The following is a 25,411-nucleotide window of genomic DNA, read 5'->3' as shown; positions in this document are numbered from 1 at the left end:
GAAGAAGGTGTTGTGTGTGATGGGGTTTAACCAGTTCTGGAAGCATTTTTCTTGTTGCCCAAGAAGGTACAGATGCCAGAGTGTGACACTGTGTGATCAGTCTATATCCACTCCTAGCTCTGTTACCCTGAGAGCAGTTCGTAAGTCAGATGTGCCACTCAATAGTAAAACAGGCCTACCTGCCCAATCCCAAATGATTACGGTAGTTATCTAGCATTTATAGAGTTTGTTTTTACTCTTTATCAATTTTGATTCGTGTAAAAGTCATGGCACTAGGCCAGGCAGGTGTTACCTGGTTTTTTGTTGATGAGGAAATCATAGCTAAGACCTCTAGCACTGAATGCATTCCAGGCACTGTTCTAAGCAATTCACATTTAATAACTCATAATTTCTGTGAGGCAGACACTGTTGTTATCTACATTTCTTTCTTTCTTTTCTTTTTTTTTTTTTGAGTTGGGGTCTCATTCTGTGGTCCAGGCTGGAGTGCAATGGTATGATCATGGCTCACTGCAACCTCAACCTCCTAGGCTCAGGTGATCCTTCCACCTCAACCTTCTGAGTACACAGGTGCCCACCACCACACCTGGCTTATCTACATTTCTTGATGAAGAAACAAGCACAGAGTGCTTAAATAACTTGCCCAGTATCACACAGCAGGACCAAGTCTAAAACTGCCAAACTGGCTCCATAGTCTATGCGCTTAACCTCACACTATACAAACTGTTGAAATCAGGTCACTTAGGGACTAGAGCAGAAAGCAGACTGAGGGTGCAAACAGGAGCATTTTTCTCCATGAGAAAATGGTTGAGAAGTCACCCTTGGCTCATCTGTCTGTGAGGCTCAGAACTTCGTTCTTGGCCTTGCATCTGCATTTGCTCTGTCTCCAGAACTGATCATTCTGGATTTGTTACCAGGTAAGGTCATCACTTGGACTCCAGTTTCCTAGGAAATGTTAAAGAAGAAAAGCCCCCATCATTATGTATTGATACATTTAATTTTATATTTGTGAAAGGTCTTTTACAATAGAAAGGTCTGTTACCTGTAATGTGCATATGTACATATAATGTTGCTGAGCAGGTTAGTTGTGGCATGAAATCCAGGGTTAGTGACTATTCAGATTAAGATCTATCACCTTGCAACCTTGAGGTTTTACCAGAGCCGTTGAGGTGTGGGGAAAACTGACTAAACTGAAATAGACTTTGTTGGGTCAAGATTTGTCCTGCATTTAGGCAGGAAGTAATGTTAAGTCTACTCATAAAACCTCTCGTCATCTGCTGTTTTGCTCACAGGTATGGTGATTCTTAACTAAAAAAAAACATGTAGACTAAAAAATAAACTTTTCCCCTGATTTGTGAATTCTGTTTACTTTTACAATCTTAGAAAGTTATGATGACTCACATTTACACATTTAATATATTTTTTTATTAAGATGAATACGATGACATACAATTAGAACATTCTTCAGATTGTGTCTCCACATACAAATACTCAGATATTGAATTTATTTTTATTTTATTTTATTTATTTATTTTCTAGAGATGAGATCTTGCCATGTTGCCTAGGTTGGTCTCGAACTCCTGGGCTCAAGCAGTTCTTTTTTTTTTTTTAAGTTGGAGTCTCACTCTGTCACCCAGACTGGAGTGCAGTGACTGCTCCTGGCCACTGCAGCCTTGACCTGCTGGTGTCCGGCAATCCTTCTGCCTCAGCCTTCCAAGTAGCTGGAACTACAGGTGCACACTACCACACCCGGTTAATTTTTTGATTTATTGTAGAGATGAGGTCTCGCCAAGTTGCCCAGGCGGGTCTCGAACCCGCGGGCTCAGGCAATCCACTCACCTCAGCCTCCCAAAGCGCGGGATTACAGGCTGAGCCACCGAGCCCAGCACTCAAGCAGTTCTTTCACCTTAGCCTCCCAAAGTGCTGGGATTACAGACGTGAACCACTTCGCCAGCATTTTTTCCCTGCAATAATGAACAACTAAGTGGCTAGTTTTGGGGAAACTGGGCTCTTTGGTTGCTAAATCAAGTACTGGGGACAGAGTGAGTGCCAGAAAGTATCAGTGAGTTCTCCCAAAGGAAATTTTGGGAAAATTTGATGTCTTGTGCACATTTTACTTGGAAATCAGTTAAATTCCCTAGAAAGGGATGCAGGTGTGTGTTGCTGTCATCTGTCTAGCCTGTGACTTATAGTCTAGGGATGACACAAGAAGTATTCCGTGCCTGATTTTGTTTTTGTTTTTGTTTATTTGAGTCAGGGTCTCACTCTGTCACCCAGACTGGAATGCAGTGGCACGATCCCAGCTCATTACAGTCTTGACTTCCTGGGCTCAGGCAATCCTTCTGCCTCAGCCTCCGTGGTAACTGGGACTACAGACATGTGCCACCATGCCTGGCTTATTTTTTTAGTTTTTATAGAGACAAAGTTGTCCAGGCTGGTCTCGAACTCCTGGGCTCAAGTAATCCTCCTGTCTCAACCTCCTCAAGTGGTGGGATTACAGGTGTGAGCCACAATGCCTGGCCATCCAGGCTTGATTTAGGAGTTTGTAATCCAACTGGGAGAAGCAAAGCTTTTTATGTAAAATGTGAGGTATATGTGTAATTCCAAGGGCCTGGAAGTGGTTCTGAACTACAAGTGTCCTCTTGGGCTTTGGGAGACTTCTGTGTAGATGACTCAGGCTTAATCTGTAATGGAGATAGCAGGGAACTAGATGAGACCAGGTGAAGTGACCAGAGTTCTGATTCAAGTGGAAAGGTGGCCTCCTTCCCTCTGATGGTGCATAGAATCACTAATCCTGGCCAAGGTTTGTGTTGAGCCAAAAGCAGCATGAGCATCCTCTCCTGAGGCCAGTCCTCATCCCATTCCCTTTTCACACTTCATGCAAGGCTGCAGTTGGAACAGAAAGTGATTGCAGCTTTCATTGCTTGTGTTTTCCAAGGCAAAGAGAAGTTGCAGCTCTGGCAAAGCAAGGACATGACTATTTTCTGTCAATCAAATGTCTTCAGGGAACTGGCTTCAGTGCTGCTAGGGTGTGTGTTCCCCTTGTAGGAGTAGCCCTATTTCCATTAGAGTGGACCAGCATGGGTAGACAGGCTAAATTGTCCCGTTCCCCTTCACTCTGTGTACCGACAGCACACATGTCTGACTTATCTTTCAGAGGATGAGAACCACAGGATTTACCTACTTCATGACAGCAACAGTGACAATGCTGATGATGGCTTGCATTTACCTGGGGCTGTGGGCCCTCTAACATTTAACAATTTCACTCTGTGAACCTGTTTGTCAATATTGCTGCCATGTGTCCACCATAGAGCTAAGAGGACCTATCTGCCCTTAACAGCCACCTCTGATTGTGTTATGATCTTACTGTTAAAAGAAGAAACTGAGTTCTGATGCCTTCTCATTCGAAATCAGTGCACATGCCTATTCCTAGCCTGCAGGCTCTTAGAATCCTGCATGGCTCTTGGATCCTATTTGTGCTCTTGCCCTTGAGTGACTGGCCCTAAGAAAATGTCCGTTTTGTGGTTGGATTCTGTGGCCAGGAAGTGAGGCTGCCCCAGCAGGTGGTTTTTGTGGGTCTGCTGCTCTTGGCTTCCTGCACTGGGGAAAAGATTTGGCTTATTGATTGCCTCTTTCTCCCAACCCAGACTGTCCATGTGCATTGCTGGCCCCAGCATTGTATCCGTGTTCTCAGAGCAAGCCCCCATGGTTAGGAGACTCCTGGCCGCCAAAGGTCTGTTATCTGGTGTCCTCATCGAAGTTCCCTGGCCTCCCTGCTTCTCATCACCAAGTGCATCTGTAGGCTAACCACTGCCAGGTATCATGGAAGAAGCATCTTAGCAAGAAGAGTCCATGAAAGAGGTTTTCTTGGCAACTATAAAATAAATGTACTGTAAGGACTACTAAATAAATGCATGCCACTTCAGCCAGGAAATGTCAGGCCTCTTAGGGGGATGAGGGTGAGGGGCATAGAGTGAAAAAAAAATTGTAAGACTCAACTGTCAGCTTGATGGCCCATTTATTGGATGATCCTAAGGAGACGTATGATATAGATACACTGTGGATGTTACTCAACTCATTTCCCCCTGTATTTGTCCTGAGCATCGATGAATGTTTTCTTTGTACATTTTTTCCTATGTGAGACGAGGTGAGGGGAAGTCTCTTGGTCCCCTTGCTCGGGGTGAGTTAGTCCCATGCGTGCACAGTGGCGAGGGTGGGAACGTGCTGCCAGAGCATCAAGGTCATCGAACACTCCAAACACATGGGGACCAGCACGTGGTCTGTGGGGATCTGTTTGTGAGTCCCTGGCCCTGTTTAAAGGAGGTGAAATGACCAGACCTTTGCAGAAGTCATTTCTATCATTTCTCATCCCGAGTAGCCGCTAGGAGGAAGACCAAGGGGGGAAGGGAAGAAACAGCCATGGTAACACTTTCTGGATTGAAAATTGTTTTACTAACTTTCTCTATTAATTGTAAAATGAGTTATTTTGTGTTCAGCCTCCTGCTAGTGAATGTTCAGGTCTTACCTACTTGTTCTGAAGCAGATGTCCCAATAGATCAGCCTCACAGACACCAAGAAAAAATGTTTCCTTGTGAGGAAAGATCGTGTGGAGACCTCATTTAATGATTAGGAGTGTTGTTTCTTGTAGCAGGAATGTCGTTGTCATATTTAGTTGTTTCAGACTGCAGGAACATGTCATGGGGCTATTGGAAAGATACATGCCATCCACAACTATTATTTATATTGTATACATTCTAAGTAATTTCGTTGGTCAAAAATGAGTTTATGGCAACAGTTTCAGAATTCTGAATCCATAAATATGCAGGTTCTTGAAGCAACATTTTTCAGCATTCCCTTTGGAGTCCAGGTTCCAAAAGAAATCCTTTCCATTGCAAACAATGAGTCATTTTCCCTACATATCCTCCTTGGGAATTACTGCCTTAAATGGCATAGAAACCAAAGAAAAGGATTAAAACCAGACTGTGTAAACATGTATTTGAATGACTTTTTCCTAGTTATCAAAGTAATACACGATTTTTATAAAAAATTTAGAAAGTCCAAAGCAGAAAATAAAAATAACTCATAAGCTATTGCTCTGAAATAGAATCTTATCTTTTCCCTCCTCTTCTTTTTCCCTCCTGTCTTTCTTCCTTCCTTTTATCCTCTACTCCCACAATTTTAACAAAATTAAGAGAATATTGAAAATACAATTTTGTGTTCTATTCTACCCTGTAAATATGTCGAGAAACCCAGAAGCTGTAAAGGAAAGATTGATAGATTTGACTGTATAAAAACATGAAAGTTTCTATAAACAAAACTTAAAAAAAAAACCAGACAATAATATTGACAAACAATATAACAAATGATTAGTATTCATAATATGTAATGTGCTTCTTAAAACTCATCAAAAAGATAAAAACTCAAGCTTTAAAGTGGATAAAACATGTGAATAGGCAAGAAAAAATACAAATGGCCATTAAACATATATTTTTCTTAAAGCTTAATCTCATTAGTAATTAAGAAATGAAGTTAAAACAACGAGATAATTTTTCACTGATTAATTGGCAAGAATTATAAGGATGATTACACCTGGCCTGAATAAGGAAGCCAAAACGTGGACACTCCCATACACAAATAAATTGGTGCAACGTTTTTGTAGGACAGTTTCTTTGCATCTATTTAAATTTTTAGCATTTATACCCTTTGACACAGCATTCACAATTCTAAGAAAATTATCTTAAATTAACACTCCTACAAGTATGCAAATAGTGTTTATTACGCCATTGTTTAAAGTTGCAAAAAATTAGAAGCAACCAAAATGTTTATGGAAAGGAACTGGCTAAATTGTGGTATATTTTAATGATGGAATTGCATGTAGTCATTACAGAGAATGAGCCAGATGTATAGAATGTATAAATTTGTCCAAGATATTTAAGTGAGAAAAGTGACTTTGTAATATCCTGTCAGCGTAGAAGAAAAGATTGGAAGACTATAAATCCATCATCATTTTCTCTATATTTTTTCCAGGAATGAATTAATTATAATGAAAATATTACTTTTTTGTGTGTGTGTGTGTGTGTTTTTTTTTAAGCTGGGTCTCACTCTGTCATCCAGGCTGGAATGCAGTGACAAAATCAAGGCTCACTGCAGTCTCAATCTCCTGGGTTTAGATGATCTTTCTGCCTCATCTCCTCAAGTAGCTGGCACTACAGGCTCATGCCACCATGCCTAATTTTTTTATTTTTTATTTTTTGGTAAAGACAAGATCTTGCTGTGTTGCCCAGGCTGCTTTCTAACTCCTGGGCTCAAGTGGTTCTCCAGTCTCAGCCTCTCAAATTGCTGGGATAACAGGCATGAGACACCACACCCAGCCGGAAAATATTACTTTTATAATCAGAAAAGACATCACGTTCAAAAGACATAAAAGTTCTCTTATAAACATCTCCCTACATTTTCAGTCCTTCATAATATTTTGGCAGCCTTCATAAAATGTCATCATAGAAATACCATAGTTTATTTAGCCATTCCACTATTGAGTTTGTTTCCAAATTTTGTTATTATGTATGATGGAACCACCAACATCTTTGTAAAGTAAGATACTTAAGTTTATACTCACAAGAACATCACACAGTGTAGCAGAGATTGAGAATTTAAGAAAAAGCCCATTGGGTGATTTTGAATGTACAAGGTTGATGTTTTCTTAACAGGTCTACAGATGGGTCACCATGGAGGCAGATTTGAGCCCCATTCACCTGAGCACTCTGCTCTGCTACCCTACTCTGAGTATAATTTATCACCAGTGTTTGAGGTCTCGGTGTAAAACAGACTAGGTATCTTAACTGCAGTAGATTGTCTTCCCAAGGCTCAGTCCCAGACCCTCTTCTTCTCATTCCAATCCATCTCCCCAGGTGAACTCGTCCACATCCAGGCAGTAACTCTCAAATTTATAGCTCTGGCCTGGCCTTTCCTATGACTTGTAGCCATGTTTATTCAGCTGCCTATTAAACAGCTTCACTTGGATATCTGAAAAATAACTCAATCTGCCCAAAATAAATTCTGTGATCCAGAAACTGCTAATACCTCCTTCCCTTTATCATGGGCATCCTTCCAGGACTAAATTCCATACTTTCCTCCCAGTAGTTCTCGATTCATTTAGTTATCTTTATCGCTCTGTCCTCACCCTAGTCCAGGCTACCATCCTTTTTTGTTTTTTAATTTTTATTATAAAGATGTGGGGGTATATAAACATTGATCATGCAGACCCCTGCAGGCTACCATCCTTTGTTCTGGACATTCCAGCAGCTTCCCAAATGGACTCCACATGTTCACTCTCAACCCCTACAATCCATTTTCCATGTTGTAGCTGGAGTCTTGTACAATCACAAATTCAGTGCCATTCCTCTCCTGTGTAAGACTTTTATATGGTTTCTCTTGTCTCTTGGGTTAAAGACTGAAATCCTCTCATACTGAAATCCTCATCTGGCTTCTGCTGGCCCCAGCCTCCCTCATACCCCCTGACCCGGGACCCCAGTCATACTGGTCTTCCTTTCTTGACTGTGCTATGCCCCACCCCCATCTGTTTCCTCTGCCTGGAAGTTTCCTCCTCACTGTCACCTTCTCTTGTTTCTTGGTCTTCATTTGGTTAATCATCTTCATAGATCAGCTCACATGTCACTTTCCTAGGAAGTCTCCTCCCATGCTAGGCCAGGCCTTCTGTTATATCTCCCCATGTTTTCTCCTCACTGCACTCATCACAGTATATTATCTATCTCACTAAAGAGACATTCATCTCCTTGAGGTAGACTGGTGCCCCATCTGCTTACTATTGTATCCGAGCCCCTTGCATATGGCTTGGCTCAAATAATTGATGATACTCAAAGAATTGTTGGGTGGGTGAAGGGATGAGTATCTTGTGTCAGGTAAGTCTAATTTACAGTGAAACCAAATTTTAGGCTCTTGCCATGTCAGTGACTTTTCCAAATTCTTTTACCAATTTAACACAATCAGTCTTGCTTTGAAAAAATGTCAAGTATAAACCCAGACACTCAAAACACAAGCAGCCTTAAGGGGTTTTCTTTTTAAATGAAATCATAACCCAAGTTCCTTCTCTTGGCAAACGTGACCTCTTAACGCTTGCCCACATGCCAACCTCTCCTCCTTAGAAGAGGACAGCAAGTTATCTTCTGCATATTTGACCACGTTAGAGATAGTTGCTGTGCACGACCCATTCCTGTAAAATCCATTGAACTCTTTCTTTGAGCACAACCTAGGAATCAAAGCAAAAGAAAAAAAGGTTTATTTGCAGACTTTCGATCATGCATTTCACAGCAACGTGCATAAAATATCCCTTTGTCGTAGTCCTATCTCAGGATATTTATTCATTCTCTCAGGTGATTCTTGTTGCCATTAGTCAAGTCCTTTCAGGAGACTGGCTAGTGACGCCACAGCGTAGAAACAGGTGTGTCTGGTGTAGTGGGTTACAATCCCAGGTGTTGGAGGTGAGCAGATCTGTGTTCAAGTCCTGACTTTACCTGTGGCTACCTAGGTCTTAAGTCAGAACCTACTACTTCATAGGATTATTTTGAGAATAAAATAAGTTAATTGGATAAAGCACATAGCATTTGATGAACATTCAACACATGTTAGTTACTAATGACACTATAATTCTTATTACCTACAAAAGCTTTTTTTCAGTTTTCTGGATATAGACACACATAGCCGCCAATAAGCAACAGACAGATAGTACACTGACCACAGTGTGTGGACTGTGTATTTTACGCTAACTGGTATCAAAGCTGTAATTTACTAAAGCGTCATTGTCTTTTAGATTCAGATATTAAAATATGTATAGATGAGCTATTTCATGCCTTAGATTTACTTCAAAATAATCTGAAAACAGATGGTTGAGGAAGGGATATACAAAGGACACAAGACCGGGCATGTGTTGGTAGCTGCTGACGCTGTATGATCAGCATGGGAGTCACTGTCATCTTTTCCATATTTTTGTCTGAGCTTGAAATTTTTCATGATAAAAAGTTGAAAAATATATTTAAAATAGTTAATGGTTGTGCGTGGTGGCTCAGGCCTATAATGTTAGCATCTTGGGAGGCAAAGGTGAGAAAATTGCCTGAGCCCAGAGGTTCGAAACCTGCCTGAGCAACTTGATGAGACCTTGTTTCTATAGTAAATCAAAAAATTAGCCAGGTATAGTGGCACATACCTGTAGACCCAGGTACTTGGGAGGCTGAGATGGAAGGATCTCCTGAGCCCAGGTCAAGGCTGCGGTAGCCGTGAATGTGCTGCTGCACTCCAGCCTGGGTAACAGAGTGAGAATCTGACTCAAAAAATAAAGTAAAATAAACACAATAAAATAGTTAATGAAGGTGAATATCCTCTTAGATTCATTCTTGTTCAAGGAGCCATCTCTCAATTCACTTTCCCTTATTTCTTTTGGAGAAGTCACTGATTCCAGGGATCTAAGCAGTAAGACTCTTGTCATTCTGTTTTATTACTCTTGGGGTAGCTCATGGTGGAAACAAAATAAATCCAATTTCTGAGTCTCCTTTGTCTCCAACCACTTGGGAATTCTGTCTGAAACTACTGTGGGCATTTTAAGTAACCCTGATTACCCAGCAAGAACAATTGTACCTTTCAGGCAAGCAGAGAGGATAAAATAACTCTTTCTGCCCCTCAATGCTTGCCTGACGAAAGCTGCAGCTATTAAATACTGGTGCTCAATGAGCTCATGCCCGGTAAGGTGGTAATTGTGTTTTGGGCATTTTGAGATCTGAGTCTCTGCCCTGTACTGACTTGTCATCTCTATTATGTCATTTTGTTAAGTTTGACTGCTGAGTTACATGTTGGCATAAGAAGCAGAGGAACTCCTAAGCCAAAAACTGACCTCTGCATATTTCAAGCTAAAGTCGGGAGTCTTAGCCAGATGCAGTGGTTCACACCTCACCTGTAACACTAACTGTTTGGGAGGCTAAGGTGAGAGGAATGCTTGAGCCCAAGAGCTTGAGACCAGCCTGGGCAACTTAGCGAAACTTCATCTCTCCAAAAAAAAAAAAAACTAGCTGGGCATGGGGGCCAGCTCCTGGTGGGGTGGGAGGATTGCTGAAGTGAGAGGATCACTTGAGCCCAGGAAGTCGAGGCTGCAGTGAGCCGTGATTGTACCACTATGGCAGCTGAGTGAGATTCTGACTCAAATTTAAAAAGTCAGGAGTTTTGGGGTGACTTCTGCTTTTGCTTTTTTTTTTTTAACATAAAGGTAGGACTTAACCTGATAGTGGTCACTGATTATGGCTGTAAATGACTCTATAACCTTTGGATTTGTTTGACTCACCCTCTCTTTGCCCCTCTCTTCTGTTTAGATGCGAGCCAGCATAAGGATAAATGTTCTTCCAGGTCCCCATTATTTTATAATTGCCCCCTCCTTATTCATTTTTCTTTCTCCAGCCTCACCTAAGAATTTGAACTTCTATTTCAGGTTTTTTCCTTTCTCTCTGGAATCTCTCTGTAAGGGATAAAGCATGTGACTTTTTATAAGTTTTAATTTCTTTGGAGAAAGGGTTCCAGTGGGTTTATGGAACTTCCTTTCTTTCCCTAAAATAAGATAAGCTCTCAGTTAGTCAGGTGTCCATTAGAAATGCTTCTATATTTGTCTGTGGTCAGTATCTTCTGCCAGGACCGAGCAGGAGCCAGGAAGAAGTAAGGCTCATCCCCTGCTAAGGGAGAAGACAGGTACACAAACAGAGCTTCTAGAATTCAGTGCAGGGTGTGCTATCATAGTGCAGGGTGTGAACTGGGCACTCTGGGGGCAGTGTTGATATTGCTGTATCTCTCTAGGGTCACCAGGACAGACTTCACAGTGTAGGTATGAGATATTTGGGCTGAGGGCAGTACTGGTAGCCTGGGATGACATTACATTCTTAGTTGAACCCTCAAGGCATCTCAATTTGAGAGTTCTGTCCTATTTGCTAGCACCTGTGTGAGATCAGCTATGGCTGGTCTTGGGGCTCGTATGGTCCTGAGAAGGCCTGAAATTAGAGTGAGAAGTCAGGATTAAGGTATCTCACCTGCCTTTTTGGCCCTGGACATCCTCTGACTAGGAAGAGTCTCATCCCTGTGCTGCCCAGTTGTGTCTCCTGAGAGCTGTGTTCAGGATTTTCCTGTGCAGAGGGGATTGTGATGGACGACAGACAAAAACTAATCAAGCACTTTCTTTCCCGTGATTCCTGCTGCCCGTGGTAGCCAGTAAGTGCTAGGCCCTCAGACTTCTTACCTGGGACATGAGTCATAAGCTCTTGAGAAATTGCAGGTCAGCTCTTGAGACCATTGTGGGTTTCTGTTAGCACTTGTTTCTGTTGCCCAACAAGATCCTTTCTGAGACCTCACCAGGCATACGGCTTTGGGAAAACTCAGTGACCCTGTTTGAAAATGTGAGTGAAGGTCCCCAGGCCTTGGGTCCACCCAGGCCTGGCCTGCCGGGCTAGGATGTAGTGGCATTTGCCAGCCTCTTGGGCTTTGTCCTTTATGGCCTTGCTCTCCTGGAGCCACAGACTATTATGTCTAACTTCAGCTAGCCACCTCACTGATGGGTGCCTCAGTCCCCAAGGAGCCAGGCAGCCAGTTCTCAAGGGGCACCCTTAAAATCCACTTGTGCCCAGCTCCTGGCGGTGGCCTCCTTCCCCCTGTGACATGACCATCACCGTCTTGATCCCTGTTCCCCAACCCATACTTCTGTAATGGCAAATTCATGTGGGTTAAATTTGTTGTGTTCATATTGTGTTGGGGGGGGTGTAGGTGTGGGTGTGGTGTGGTGGGACGGGGGTGGAGGGAACAGCTTCCACAAATCACAGCCCACTGAAAACATGGCACATAGGACTCTGAATGGAGAAGGGAAAGGAAGCTGATTTGGGGGCTGGGACCAAGTTTGGGCTGGAGACAGAGAAGGCTGGCTTTGCTGATGTGGGCACACAGGTACTCAGCACGCCTTCACCTCTTACCCGTGATGCCCAGGGAGGCTGCTGCCCAGAGCAGAGGAGTCTGCTCTGTGTTCCCATTGACCCGTGCCAAGAAAGCTCTGCCGTTTTAACCACACTTATCTGGGGTTCCTGGAAGACAGGCCTCTGTTTCCATTCTTGGGTGTGTTCCAGTGACCACTGTCTGTAAGACCCGGTGGCCAGGCCTACCAACTCACAGGACACAGTGTGGGAACCAGTCGCGCCACTTCTGTCATCACCTCCCTCCTCTGAACCAGCAACATGATCCAGGCTGGACAGAGCCCAGCCTTTTCCCCTGAGCCAGGCAACTGAACAGACCTTTCATTCTCAGACTGGGGACAGGAAAACAGAGCCTCAAGGGCCTGACACAACCCAGAAGAGGAGTTCGCTCCAGCCATGGGGAAGATGGCACAGTGAGGAGGACTCTGGGTGGCCCAAGCCAGGGCAGCCTCCCATGCTGGTGGTGAACCATAGATCCCCAGGTCACCAAGCCCCCCCCCCCCACGTGTGTGCAGCCTTCTCCTCCCTGATAAGCCCACAGGGTTTGCCTCTGAGCACATTGTTCCTTTAAAAAAAAAATCATAACCGTCTTACCTGGTAGGCCAAGCATCTGTTTTCATCCTCTCTGGGCTGTGCCTGGGAAACTGGCAGTGGTGTTGCTCTTAGGACTGTTTCCCAGCCTGCCATAGTTCCTTTCTTCCCTCTGTAACGGGTAGTGATGGGAGAAGCAGGTGCCGGAAACCCAAGCTGGGCGGGGGGTTGTCTTAGGAGAGCGCTGTCTTTTATCTGCAGACAGTTTCGTCCCTATACAGCCACTGTTCCTTCCTTCTTGAGGGTTTTTTTTACCAAACAATTCTAATACTAGAAATTTACTTTCTGCCCTTAGGGGTTGGGAAAGGGGTGGAAAATGCCTTTTCCTGAGTCTTCATAAACTACTAGGCCTCTTCTGCACCTGGGGTACATCAAAACTGATCCTGTTCTCACTGTTTTTCCTTTTCCCTTCAAACCCATTGGATCCAAGACAGAAACTCAGGAGTGATCATTCTTGCCACTTCTCTCTGGTCTACCTCTAAGTGGTTGGCAAGCTTCTTAACTGATTTTGCTTTCGCAGAAGAAACGCTGTTTATTTCTTACTGTTAGAGGACTGACCCTTTGTTTTCCATTCCATTCACCACTGTTCTAGTTCGGCCCTTAATATCCCTGCCCTGGACAGCATCAGCCTTCCCTCGCTGAGCTTTTCTTCTTCAGTCAGGAACCTGTTCTTCCCTTCATTAGGAGGCTTTGATGGATTCCTTTTGCCTAATATCCAAATACCAGAATTCCCTAGTGTGGCATTCAGAACCCTCGCGGTTTGAAGAACCTAACTTTTTCCTCTCTAGTCCTAAGGTTTTTCATGGCCCCAGTGTTCTCGTGCTGCCCAGCCCCCAGCCTCAGAGTCCTGGGAGTCCTCTGAGACTGGGGCCTCAGAGCCACCTGCTCACCACGCCGCTGTGCCCGCAGTGGTGCACATGCTCCATGTGCCTGCCCACAGCGACCATCTCATAGCCCCCTGCTCTGCCCAGGAGACTCTGGTTCATGTTTTCAGACTCGGCTCAATTTCTGCTTCTACTGTGAGGCTGTCCCACTCTCCAGTCACTGGAAGGAATTAATTGCTCCCTCTTATGTTTCTCTCACAGTGCTTGGTTCATACATAGAGCAGTTGGTTGGTGCGTCCTCTCCTGGCTCCCCTTCCCTAAGTATGCATAGATACATACACATGTAAAACAAGTGTTTCTTAAGTACCATGCCAAGCATGATGGTGAGCAAAATCAGCCTGTTTCCTGCCTTCATGGAGCTTAAGTCTAGCAAATACTTGTCTTCCATTACACTGTGAGTTTCTGGCAGATAAAGATCATCTGTGCTCTGGTGCCTGTCACCACTCCTGCTATGCAGAGGCCACCTCAAGGATGTTTACTCAGTGACTGTCGTGAGCAGAGATGGATGCAGGAGTGGAGGACAGGGGCTTGGCTGGGTGGATTTCTTATGAGTGCAAGGCAAGTGGGAAGTCCAAAAATGTCACCTTCTGCCCACAGTTTGTAAAGGGCAGCCTAAGTTTTTATACGTGGTTAACCTGTTTATGGACCTGTCATGTAGGGACTGTAAGCCCAAGTTCTGAGACTTGATCTGGATTTTTTTTTAATCCAGATAACCCGGGGAAATTTGTTACTTTTGAAGTGTGTGCAGGAAGCTCCTGGGGCCACACACGACCATGCTGTGGTCTGAATGCCCGTCCTGCAAGCTAATTCTTCAAGGTGGGTGGTTTGGGACCTGGCTGCCCTGTCCCATGCTGCGCTTTGTTTCTTTCAGAGATCTGAAACTGGACAATGTGCTGTTGGATCACGAGGGTCACTGTAAACTGGCAGACTTTGGAATGTGTAAAGAGGGGATTTGTAACGGAGTCACCACAGCCACATTCTGTGGCACGCCCGACTATATTGCTCCAGAGGTGAGTGCAGCTGCCTGGTGCAGCTTCTGCAATCTGAGCTCTACAGTAGCCCTGACCAGAAATGTCACCAGCTGCGTTTGTGTGCTGTGGCTTTGCGGGCAGTGCTGAAAGCCAACACCGCCAAACTCACATGTATGGCTCCCTGGCTGAATGATGACTGAAATGTCCTAGGTCCCTCTAAATGAGAAACTGAGTTAATTCGGGGGGAGTGGGGAGTAAACTTTGCAGTTGTGTTAGGATTTTAACCCTCAATGAAGACAAAAGATGCGTCACTCATGGTTATTTAATTTATTTCCCTCTTTGTCTCTCAAGTGATGTAATCCCAGCCTCATTTAGCAGAATGAAAGAAAAGCTCTTACATCTTTATGAATGTGTGAGCCCAGTGTCCTCTTCCTTCCCTGCTGATATATGAGAGAGGACCCCCCAAAAAGCCAGAATTCACTTGTAAAAAATTATGCATGTATTCTTAAATGTTTCAAATTCAGTTACCTCAAAGTGTTCTCCGTTTGATGCAATATAACTATCAAAATGCTTTTTCTACTGCTCAAAACAGTTTTTGAACTCGTCAATTTTGATGCCTTTTAGTGCTTCTGCTGTTTTTTTGTTTCATCTCTTCCACATCAGCAAAACATTTCCCTTTGAGAACATTTTTCATCAAAGAAACAAAAAGAAGTCTCTCAGGGCAAGATTGGGTGAATAAAGAGAGTGGGGCATGGGGTTCATGCCATTCTTGGTCAAAAACTGCTGAACAATCAGTGCAGTGTGGACAGGTATGTTTTCATGGTAGAATAACCAATCACCTGTTTGCCACACTCAGGATGTTTCTACAGTAAATCGTGACGCAGCCTTCTCAAAACTTCCAGATAACAACTTTGGTTGACTGTCTGATCTGGAGAAACAAGTTCTGAGGGTACAAGGGGCCCGCCCTCCAAAAGATAATTCCAGGGTTTTTGGGTCATCCCACATATTTCCAGATCCTTTCTGTTTTAGATCTGCACATGCCATCACCTTGGCCTGAGCAGACCATAAATATTTACTTACCTAGATGAGAAGGTACCTTAGAGTTGACCACTATGTAGAGATGGAATGAAACAAGCATGCCAGCACAGAAGCCTATTTTTAAAAAAAATATTTCGAATCCATCCCTTTCTCAAGTCATGAAGAATGCATTTGTTAGTCAAATACACGAGGCACTTCTCATGCTGCCCCCCTCTGCCCAGATTCTCCAGGAGATGCTGTATGGACCCGCAGTAGATTGGTGGGCAATGGGCGTACTGCTCTACGAGATGCTCTGTGGTCATGCGCCCTTTGAAGCAGAAAACGAAGATGACCTCTTCGAGGCCATACTGAATGATGAGGTGGTCTACCCTACCTGGCTGCACCAAGATGCCACAGGGATCCTAAAATCTGTAAGTTTGGCTTCTCCAGTCAGCTTTGACTTACTGCAAACCAACTTGCTCTGTGTGCTTCTTTTTCTGACCCCTGTCCCCAGTGAACCACCAGCTCTAACTACAATCTGTGTTATTATCTAAAGAATGAAAGACCCAGCATTCTCTCAGGCCCTTTGCCTCACTTAGGCAATAGTTATTTCTGGGCAATTGCAGTAGCCCTTAATAGCTTTGTTTGCCAAACATCAAGTATTTCTAGCATTCATGAGTTTATTTTTTTTCTCTTTTAAATTCAAGGGGTATATGAGCAGGTTTGTTACATGGGTATATTGTGTGATGGGGAGGTTTGGGCTTCTGTTGAACCCGTCACCCAAATAGGGAACATGGTACCCAACAGACAATTTTTCTACCCTTGCCTCCCTCCTGCCTTCTTCCCTCCCCACTTTAGAAGTTCCCAGTGTCTCTTGTTCTCATCTTTATTTCTGTGTACGAGTTTTGCTCCTGCTTATAAGTGAGAACTTGCAGCCTTTAGTTTTCTGTTTCTGCATTTATTTACTTGAAGTAATGAAGGCATTCATGACTTTATTGAGGTGAAGTGATGCTCCCCCTCCTTACAGTCAGGTCACACCGGGGGCCAAGTGGACGCTATTTCCAGTCTGTTATGATATCAATTGTGTTTCTGTCTACAATGTCCAAGGAGCAAGACAAAGGTGCCTTTTTCCTTAGTGCTGGGAGAGAAAATGGAGGTTTTCCCAAACTTCTGCAGATCTCTTTTGCCTCCATGTTCTTTTTATGCAAGCCAGGTGGCAAGCCCAGGCTTCAGGTGCAATGTGGTAATTTAGTATCACACTGAGAAAGTCTTTTTTTTTTTTTGTATGCATTTAAGGGCACTAAGCTGAGTGTTTTATTTTAAAGTAGAATAGAAACATGAATTGGGCACCTGTATGTTTATGTTAAAAATAAAATATATGTAATTTGGGTCAGTTGTGTAGCCACATTAGTAGAGTTCAAAAATCATGTATTTTCACCTACTATATTCAGAGAGGCTATAAAGAGGAGTAAAAGATGCATTCTTCAAACAGGAAAAAGTCAGAACAATTCATTTTCTGTTTGGTAGTATCTGTGGGATAAGAATTACTTTCTTCAAGTTATCTCTTTTCAGTAGTTTGAGACAAAAGATAAACTTGGGAAATTTTAGCTATCTTGTTGAAAGACCTGTCTCTTTTTAGAAATCTCCAGCCTTATAACCAGTGCCATTTCAAGGACATTTTGTGTGCAGGTCATGTGTACTAGGGCTAAAGGAGTGATTGTCCCCGGAGATTCTCCATATCTCTAAAAGAGAAGTAATTATAGGAATCCTTCTCAGGCAAATATTGCCAAAGTGAATCATAATTCGTAACTTGATTCTCAAACTCAGGTGCCGGTACTCCCCTGAAGCTGAGAGAACACTACTCTGACACAGAGATAAAAGCAAAGTACTTTGGGATTCTACCAAATGTCGCCTATCTAGTATGTTTTCATAAGAACAATTCACTTGTATATTTAGTACAATTTAGACTGAGAAAACCAAGAATGTGGCTTTTATAACTTTGTGAAACAAAAATCATGGAGAAGGGCTTGTCTTTGTGAATTTGTGCCATGAAGTTTCTTAACGCCCTGAAGGGAAATGCACTGACTTAGATGGGCCTCAGCTAAGGTAAGCTTCAATAACGTCATCAGAAACTGGCTGACTTTGCAGGGTGACTTGTCCACTTCTGTGACTTGAAATCTAGCTCCTGGAATTCCCAAGGCGAGCCAGCCCCCTGTGACCAGCAACAATCACCTTCATCCTACTAATGGTTTTCCTTAATACACAAGTTTAGTCCAATTACTGTAGCTGATTTTGCATTTTTAATATTTAAAAGAAGGACCCCAGAGTTAATGTCCTCTATTTGGGGATGAACAATCCAGATCAGTGTTTCTTTGATAAATGCCCCATACCTTTTGATTCTAGATCTAGTAGAAATCTTAAGAGGCCATGTCACCACCAATTGGGTTGGAAATCACTTGCATCTGCTTCTCTTAATTTTTTCCTTCACATTTTTAGAAGAAGTCCTCAATCTCATTGCAGTCCTCTTTGAGAGAGTTCTTTGCAACTAAATCCGAAACTAGGTATCACCCCCTTGGCCAGTCTTCATAGAACCTAGGACAGGTACTAAGCAAGGTAAAGATTCATATGGAATTATCAAGACTATTTCTTCCTAACCAGGTAAACTCAATTATATAAGCTGAGTCTTTTGTGTAAATATATATATTTTTTATAATGAGCATGAGCATATATGTTATCCAGTAATATCTTTCATGATCTTTGCTCTGAGAGAAAACAGCCTCTGATACCTAAAGAAAATCACATCTTCATTGAAAGAAACTACTGAGTAGTTTCCTCTCCTCATAGGTTCGCTTCTGGGAAGCTACGAATCTCTGCACTTCCTTTTATTTCGGCTCCTTTTATTTCAGCTCCTTTCCAAGGCAGCTGCTCCACTGGTGGAGGCAGCAGCTGAGATGATTACATGTACACGTCATTTATTTAACACTCATTTTCCTAAATAGCACTCGATGTTTTCCCTGGAGTGTTTTCCCCATAGGAAGGAATAGGGCTCCAGGCTCACAGAGCCAGGCCTACCTTCCAGCCCTGTTACCTTCTAGCTCTGACCTTGGGAAGATCCTGTGTCTCTCTGAATCTCAGTGTTCTTGCTTATAAAATAGATAGAGGAAATAAAATCCATGGTATAGGGTTATGGTTAGGATTAAATGAACAAATACAGGTAAACTTCCTGGCACACAATAAACATTCTGTTTCTTCCTCCTTCAAAGAATGTGCCTTCAAAGTAATTTTCTGAAAAACATTTGAAAGCTAAAAAAAATTCACTAAGAGCGTTTCTGGAAATTTTTTTGTACATTCAGCTTTCATGCCTTCAAAACAAGAAGCTTAAATACTATAGAAGAGGACATTCAGCTGGTCTTTGCAGAAGACTGAAACATTTAAATGGAAGTATAATCAAGGAAGAGAAAGAAAATAGTCAACGCACATAAGACTTGAGAGAAACACTGAGGAGCAAAAGGCATCAATCTGGGTTGGTTAAAACCTGCCTTCAGGGCAGAGCTGCCAGGGGCATATCTTGCTCTTTCAGTTGTGGGCAAATGGCATACTTCTTCCACACCTCAGTTTCTTCTCTTGTGCAGGTGGAGTATCTAACCCCCAGGGTACTGTGTGAATGGCATGGGACAGAGTATGTGGGATGCTTAGAGTCAGGGGATGCGCCCAGGAAGTGTTCTCCACCACTGCTCCTGGTAAGAGCTGCACTCATGAAATGAATTTTTAGACTCTTTGTCCTTAGCTCTGAAAAAAATTATTACTTTGTTGTATTAGGAGGGGAGGGGTCAAGAGATCAAGTCATGCTATGCAAACCATTGAGACTGCTTTCTAGCTCTAATTGCAAATTGATTTAATTAGGCCAATATAGTTCTTTTACTGCCAGAAGAAACCTTAGAGATGATCATTCCAACTCCCTCATTTTATACATAATAAAACTAGGGGCTTAGAGAAATTGTGACTCATCAAAGGCCATTCAGCAATTAGACAAGTAAATTGGAACCTTTGTGCATGGCTGATGAGGATGTAAAATGCAGCAGCCACTGTGGAAAATGGTGTGGTGGGCAGTTCTTCAAAAAATTAAACTTAGAATTACCATATGATCTAACACTTCACATATGCCCAAGAGAATGGAAAGCAGGAGCTCAAACAGATTTTTATATTCCTACGTTTAATAACTGCAGCATTATTCACAATACTCAACAAATAGAAGTAACCCAAGCATCCACCAACAGATAAATGGATGAGTAAAATGTGGTATATGTACATGATGGAATATTGTTCAGCCTTTAAAAGAAAGAGAGTTCTAATACATACTATAACATGGATAAACCTTGAAGACATAATGCTGAGTGAAATATACCAGACACAAAAGGAAAAATATGATATGATTTCACTTATATGTGGCACCTAAAGTAGTCAAATTCATAGAGACGGAAAGTAGAATGGTAGTTGCTGGAGGCTGGGGAAGGTGGGGAGAGGGAGTTAGTGTTTAATGGGTATGGAACCTTAGTTTTACAATATAGAAAAAGGTCTAGAGACAGATGGTGATGATGGTTGCACAGTAATGCAAGTGTACTTAATACTACTAAACTATACACTGAAAAGAGGCTAAAATGGTAAGTTTTATTTTATATTATCTATATCTTGCCACAATAAAAAAAGGGAGGAATAAAACACCCTTGGGATAAGAATCTGAATTTTCCTGATCTCTAGTCCAGGGTTCTAAGCTAGATTACATCTCACTATTCCACATTTTTGCTCGTACTTTTCATTAATAAGTATCTTATACCCTTGGGGTCCCACATTTATAATACCCAGAAGATATGATTCTTTCCTGCTGTTCCAGGTATTAGCCACAGAAGGAAGCTACAGGGGTGCTGTGTATTGACTACCCACATAGCATGAATCACTTGCCTATTTAACTTGCAATAAAGTAAGATATGATGCTTATGGTAATAATCAGTTATTGTGTTGTTAAAGAGTGTGCATTTGAATAATGCCATGATATCAGAAATAACTATTCTTCTATTGCCCTGAGAAGAGTATCTGTGACCCTGGAAAAGAAGCCAATATATTAAAAAATCAGAATCCATGTACAAGCCAATTCAGAAAATATTTGTCAGCTGCTTTCCTTTGCTTGACCTGTGCTAGGGACTAGGAATGCAAAGATGAAGAGACTAGGCTGCCTTCTGTTGCTCATAGACTAGCAGGAGTGAGAAATGTAAATGAATACATAGCACACTGCCATGAAGGAATGATCTTTTGAGAGCTTTTTTCTCTGGGGCCAGGGACAGGGAAGATGACATAAGGATAAAGCATCCCAAAAAGGATAAAGGTACTAAGGGACAAATGGGGTTAAGTAGGGTAGATCAGGCGAGAAGAGTATTCTAGGCAGAGGCAATATCCTGTGCAGAGCCTCTAAGGCAGGAAGTAGCACATATGATCCAGGAACTGCAGTTCCTAGTTCTATGTATTTGGAATGTTAGTGGTGGGATAGGGAGCGGTGAAAGAGGAGTTTAGGGCATGTGGACTTTGATGGATTAGGGAGATGGTCAGAAAGTGGTGTCTACTCTAGTTGACCACTTGGGTCTGGAACTCAGGCTGGAGGTCTAAAGATATCACTGTGAACCATGGGAGGAGATGTGGACTAGGGGAGAGTGAAGGGTAAGGAGAGGAGGGAGTATGAGATGGGACCTGAGGTGGTGGAGGAAGATTCAGTGAGGAAGCCAGAAAGAAATGGCTTCCAGTTGTGGAAACATCTAAATCCGCAACATGTCTACTAGTTTGACTTCCAGTGAAACAGGCCAGTGATCACACAATGTGGTTTACTCAGAAACTGAAGCCTGCAGTAACTTTGGAATGGTGCTGGCTAGGTGGGATTGAATGGTCCTAGGTCAGATAACCTGAGATTTGGGAAATGAACCGTCTTAGGGGGGAGACAAGATGTGACATTTCTAAGGACTCTGAGCAAGCTTTCGTTTTTGTCATACAGTGCTGGGTCAAGGTGTTAGTTTTCTCTCCCAATATAGACCTGAGGTGTTTTTTCCAAGAATTTTGTGACCACCTGTGATCAGGCATTTTGGGAGCATGGTGACTTCAAGAGTTCCTAATGTTGAATGGTTGAGTCCAGTGGTTGAATCCAGTGAACTTGCATAGTTCTGGAAACAGCAGAGGAGTTATGAGAGCAAAGTTTGGAGCTATAATTGCTTATCTTTGCCCTTAATTTCTAGAACGTTGTGATTATTAGATGCATAAGCACAGAATTGCAGAGCTGGACATCCTTAAAAACATTTCGTCAGGCCGGGCTCGGTGGCTCAGCCTGTAATCGCAGCACTTTTGGGAGGCCAAGGTGAGTGAATTGCCTGAGCCCGCCTGGGCAACTTGGTGAGCCCTCATCTCTACAATAAATCAAAAATTAGCTGGGTGTGGTAGTGCACGCCTGTAGTTCCAGCTACTTGGAAGGCTGAGGTGGAAGGATCGCCGGAGCCCAGCAGGTTGAAGCTGCGGTGGCCAGGAGCGGCCATTGCACTCCAGTCTGGGTGACAGAGTGAGACTCCGACTCAAAAAAAAAACAAAAAACATTTTGTCCAACTCCCTGGTTTACACATGAGGAAACTGAGGTCCAGGAAGGTGAAGACACTCACATATTAGAATGGAAAGAGCACACACTAGCCCTAGTTCTATTTCTGCCAATGGTTTTCCATCTTTACCTTGGCAAAGGTGTGATAATAACACCCACAGTATCCACTTCCAGTGAGACAATGTACATGAAAGCATTTTCAAAGTAGAATGTACAATACAAGAGTAAAGTATAGGCCGGGTGTGGTGGTTCACGCCTATAATCCCAGCACTTTGGGAGCCTGAGGTGAAAGGATTGCCTGAACCCACCTGTGCAACTTGGCGATACATCATCTCTACAATAAATCAAAAAAAATCAGCCAGACATGGTGGCACATGCCTATAGTTCCAGCTATTGGAAGGCTGAGATGGAAGGGTCACCTGAGCCTAGCAGGTCGAGGCTGAGGTGGCTGGGAGCATGCCACTGCCCTCCAGCCTGGGTGACAGAGTGAGACTCCAACTCAAAAAAAATAAAAACAAGTTATTAATATTACTAACTTATGAGTAGTAATTTCACAGCATGATTAAAGGTGTCATTATCCTCATCCTCTCCTTGAACAGTTCGGCAACCTCATCAGAATTATTAAGTGCTTAATTGCACATAAGGCTGTGGTGGATTTTTATTCCTGAGAAAGTTGTGATGCTGTTTTTCCAGGAGCTTTTCGTCTTAACCAGAAACACATAGGTGGGGTGTAAATAGCCAAGTAGATATTGATCTGCTGAGTCATGTCATGGGTGTATATCAATGCATATATGCATAGGAGGCATAGGTTCTGCTGTGCTCTGGTTCCGTGCAGGGTACTAGGGACCTAGCGATGAGGAAGGCAGATGTGGTCCTGTCCCGGTGGGGCTTACGGTATAGTTGGGATATGGAGGAAGAAAGGTTTTTTTTTTAAGAGAAATTATACAATAACTATATACTTACAATTTGATAAGAAAAAAAGTCATGCAATTTACTTATCTAGCAAATCCTCAAATGTACCCCACAACTCTAAAAAATAAAATAAAATCAAGTAAGTCCAAGGTGCTTTGAAAGCATATAACAGGCACATCTAACCTGGCCTGGGCTGTCAGAGGAAGCCATACAGAGGAGATGACATTTAAGGTGAGAATAAAGACTGAAAATAAATTAGACTTAAAAGAACACACAGGTCTTGAGAAAGGAGCATCCATTTGGGAATATGTGGATGGAACTATTCCTGGAATTGCTATCTACTGGATATTTTGCTAGCCTTTTTATTTTCTCTCAGAAGGAAAAGCTTTTGAATTTCCTCTTTGTAAGCGGCAAGTATTGTTATTATTCTGTATCTGTGTAAACTGTCCATACACTGTTTATATAATATACCATAGAGTGTAGATGTCAGAGACCTCAGGGCTTCTTCTGTCAGTGGTGTGATTGAACCCTGGTTTCAGGGTGGGAGAGGGTGTGTCTTGTTTAATATTCCTCTGAAAGTGAGTGGTTGACAGGCCAGGCTCCAACCTCTTCTGACTCCTAATCTAATGTTACTGTCCTCCATGAGCCTGTCCCATCATCCCCTTTGCCACTTCCCTCTCCACCCCAGCCACCCCCAGGATTGTGGACTCTTGCATTCTTTGTGTATGGCTGTCTAAAAATTTCATATAGACATGGGTAGAGAATAAAGGACTTGCTAGTGAGCACACTTCCTGTGGAGGACAGGATCAGTGGATGGAGGGGTAGTTACAGCACACAGGAGGGTTCTAGCCCAGGGCTTCTACTTGAAAAAAGTTCCTTCATCATCATCATCGTCATCATTATCTTTTTTGAATCAGAGTCTCACTCTGTTGCCCAGGGTGGAGTGCCATGGCATAATCATGGCTCACCACAGCCTCGACTTCCAGGGCTCAGTCAATCCTCCCGCTTCAGCCTTCTGAGTAGCTAGCTGGGACTATAGATATGTGCCACCATGCCCAACTAATTTCTTTTATTTTTGTAGAGACAAAGTCTTGCTATGTTGCCCAGACTAGTCTCAAACTTACAATTTGATAAGGATTGCCCAAGCAATCCTCCTACCTCAGCCTCCTAAAGTGCCAGGATCATAAGTGTGAACCACCATGCTTGCCCAAGTTCCCAGATTACTAAGCTTCCCCTTTATCTTTCTCATCTTCACTTCAAATGAATTTGTTAAATACTCACATAAGCATGCTCCAGAAGCAGCCACACCCCCAGCTCACAGAGAATAGATTATTAAAACTGGCAATGTCCTCAGAAGTAAGACCAAAAAAATGAAGCTACACACATTTGTGTAAAGTGTACATTATAGACTTTCCAGATTGCTGACCTTAAAGATGGCTAATTTTTATGTTGTGTTGTTGTTGTTGTTGTTTTTAACTTGGTTTGTGAATTAAATACTACATGTTATCTGTAACCATGTTATCAGGTTTCTTAGGCTGGAACGAAATTATCACAAAATGCTGATAATCACGAGACAAAAGAAAATATGTAGTTTGCTTCGAGCTTCTGAAGTTCCACTGGGTTTTGCCCTTGTCTAGGTCCAAAAAGGCTTGGGCAGGTCATAAGTGAGTTCACAGAGCCTGGGAAGCTAATGTCCCCTCTAGTCTCTGAGGTTAGTGCTCCTTTGCCGGGTCATCCCCAGAGAGATCACGTGGCTCAGTACTGACTCAGGTGAAGTCAGCATGCTTGTCTCTGAGCTCACACAGGTGACTAGGTGAAACAAGTGCTGAAGGGAGGTAAGTGCTTCTCCTGAGTCACCTTTGTCGGCTCTGGAGGTGTTGTAAGCTTGGCATCAGAAGGAGATTATGAAGTTCTTTTGTTCCTAAGCTTTATAGAAATTGAAGTGTGCACGCCTGTGGGTTATCTGCCATCTGACCCGTCTGATTTCATCATCCTGCATTGTCTACAGGAGTCCTGCTTGCCTGTGTGCACAAAGGCAGGGGAGCCACAGGCGATTCTGGGATCCTCTGTCAGGCCTGAGTGTGCCTACATCTATCGCCAGGCAGTTCATTCCAGGAGCATTGACTGTCACCCTCTCCATGTCCCTGCTCCCCTCTTGAGACAGGTGGGGATGCTCACCAAAGTGACCCAAAGGGGGCCAGCCAAGAGAAGGCTGAGGAGGAAGAGGAAAAATGGGACAGGAGTATTGCAGAGGCTCCAACTCCAGGTCATGAGAGCCAGTTTTTTTGTTTTTTTGTTTTTTAATTTATTTATTTTTATTATAAAGATGTGGGGTACAATTCAGGGTTGGGTATACAAACATTGATTATGCAGGTACCCTTGTTGATGAGGTGTGCCCCTCCCTCCCCT

General features: G+C 43.0%; 1 protein-coding gene across 1 annotated transcript in view; it reads left to right on the top strand.

The window, feature by feature from the left end:
- Positions 1–25,411, top strand: part of PRKCH (protein kinase C eta) — a 236,760-nt gene that overhangs the window by 194,857 nt on the left and 16,492 nt on the right. The window contains exons 11-12 of the mRNA XM_008070387.2: positions 14,349–14,487; positions 15,708–15,896. Coding sequence (XP_008068578.1) covers positions 14,349–14,487; positions 15,708–15,896 — 328 coding nt within the window. The remainder of the gene's footprint in view (positions 1–14,348; positions 14,488–15,707; positions 15,897–25,411) is intronic.

The sequence above is a fragment of the Carlito syrichta genome, unplaced genomic scaffold (assembly GCF_000164805.1).
Source record: "Carlito syrichta isolate Samal-C Ts95f unplaced genomic scaffold, Tarsius_syrichta-2.0.1 Scaffold313381, whole genome shotgun sequence".
In the NCBI taxonomy this organism is placed as follows: Eukaryota; Metazoa; Chordata; class Mammalia; order Primates; family Tarsiidae; genus Carlito; species Carlito syrichta.
Note: the sequence above shows the minus strand (reverse complement) of the source record. Positions and strands in the feature narration are given on the sequence as shown.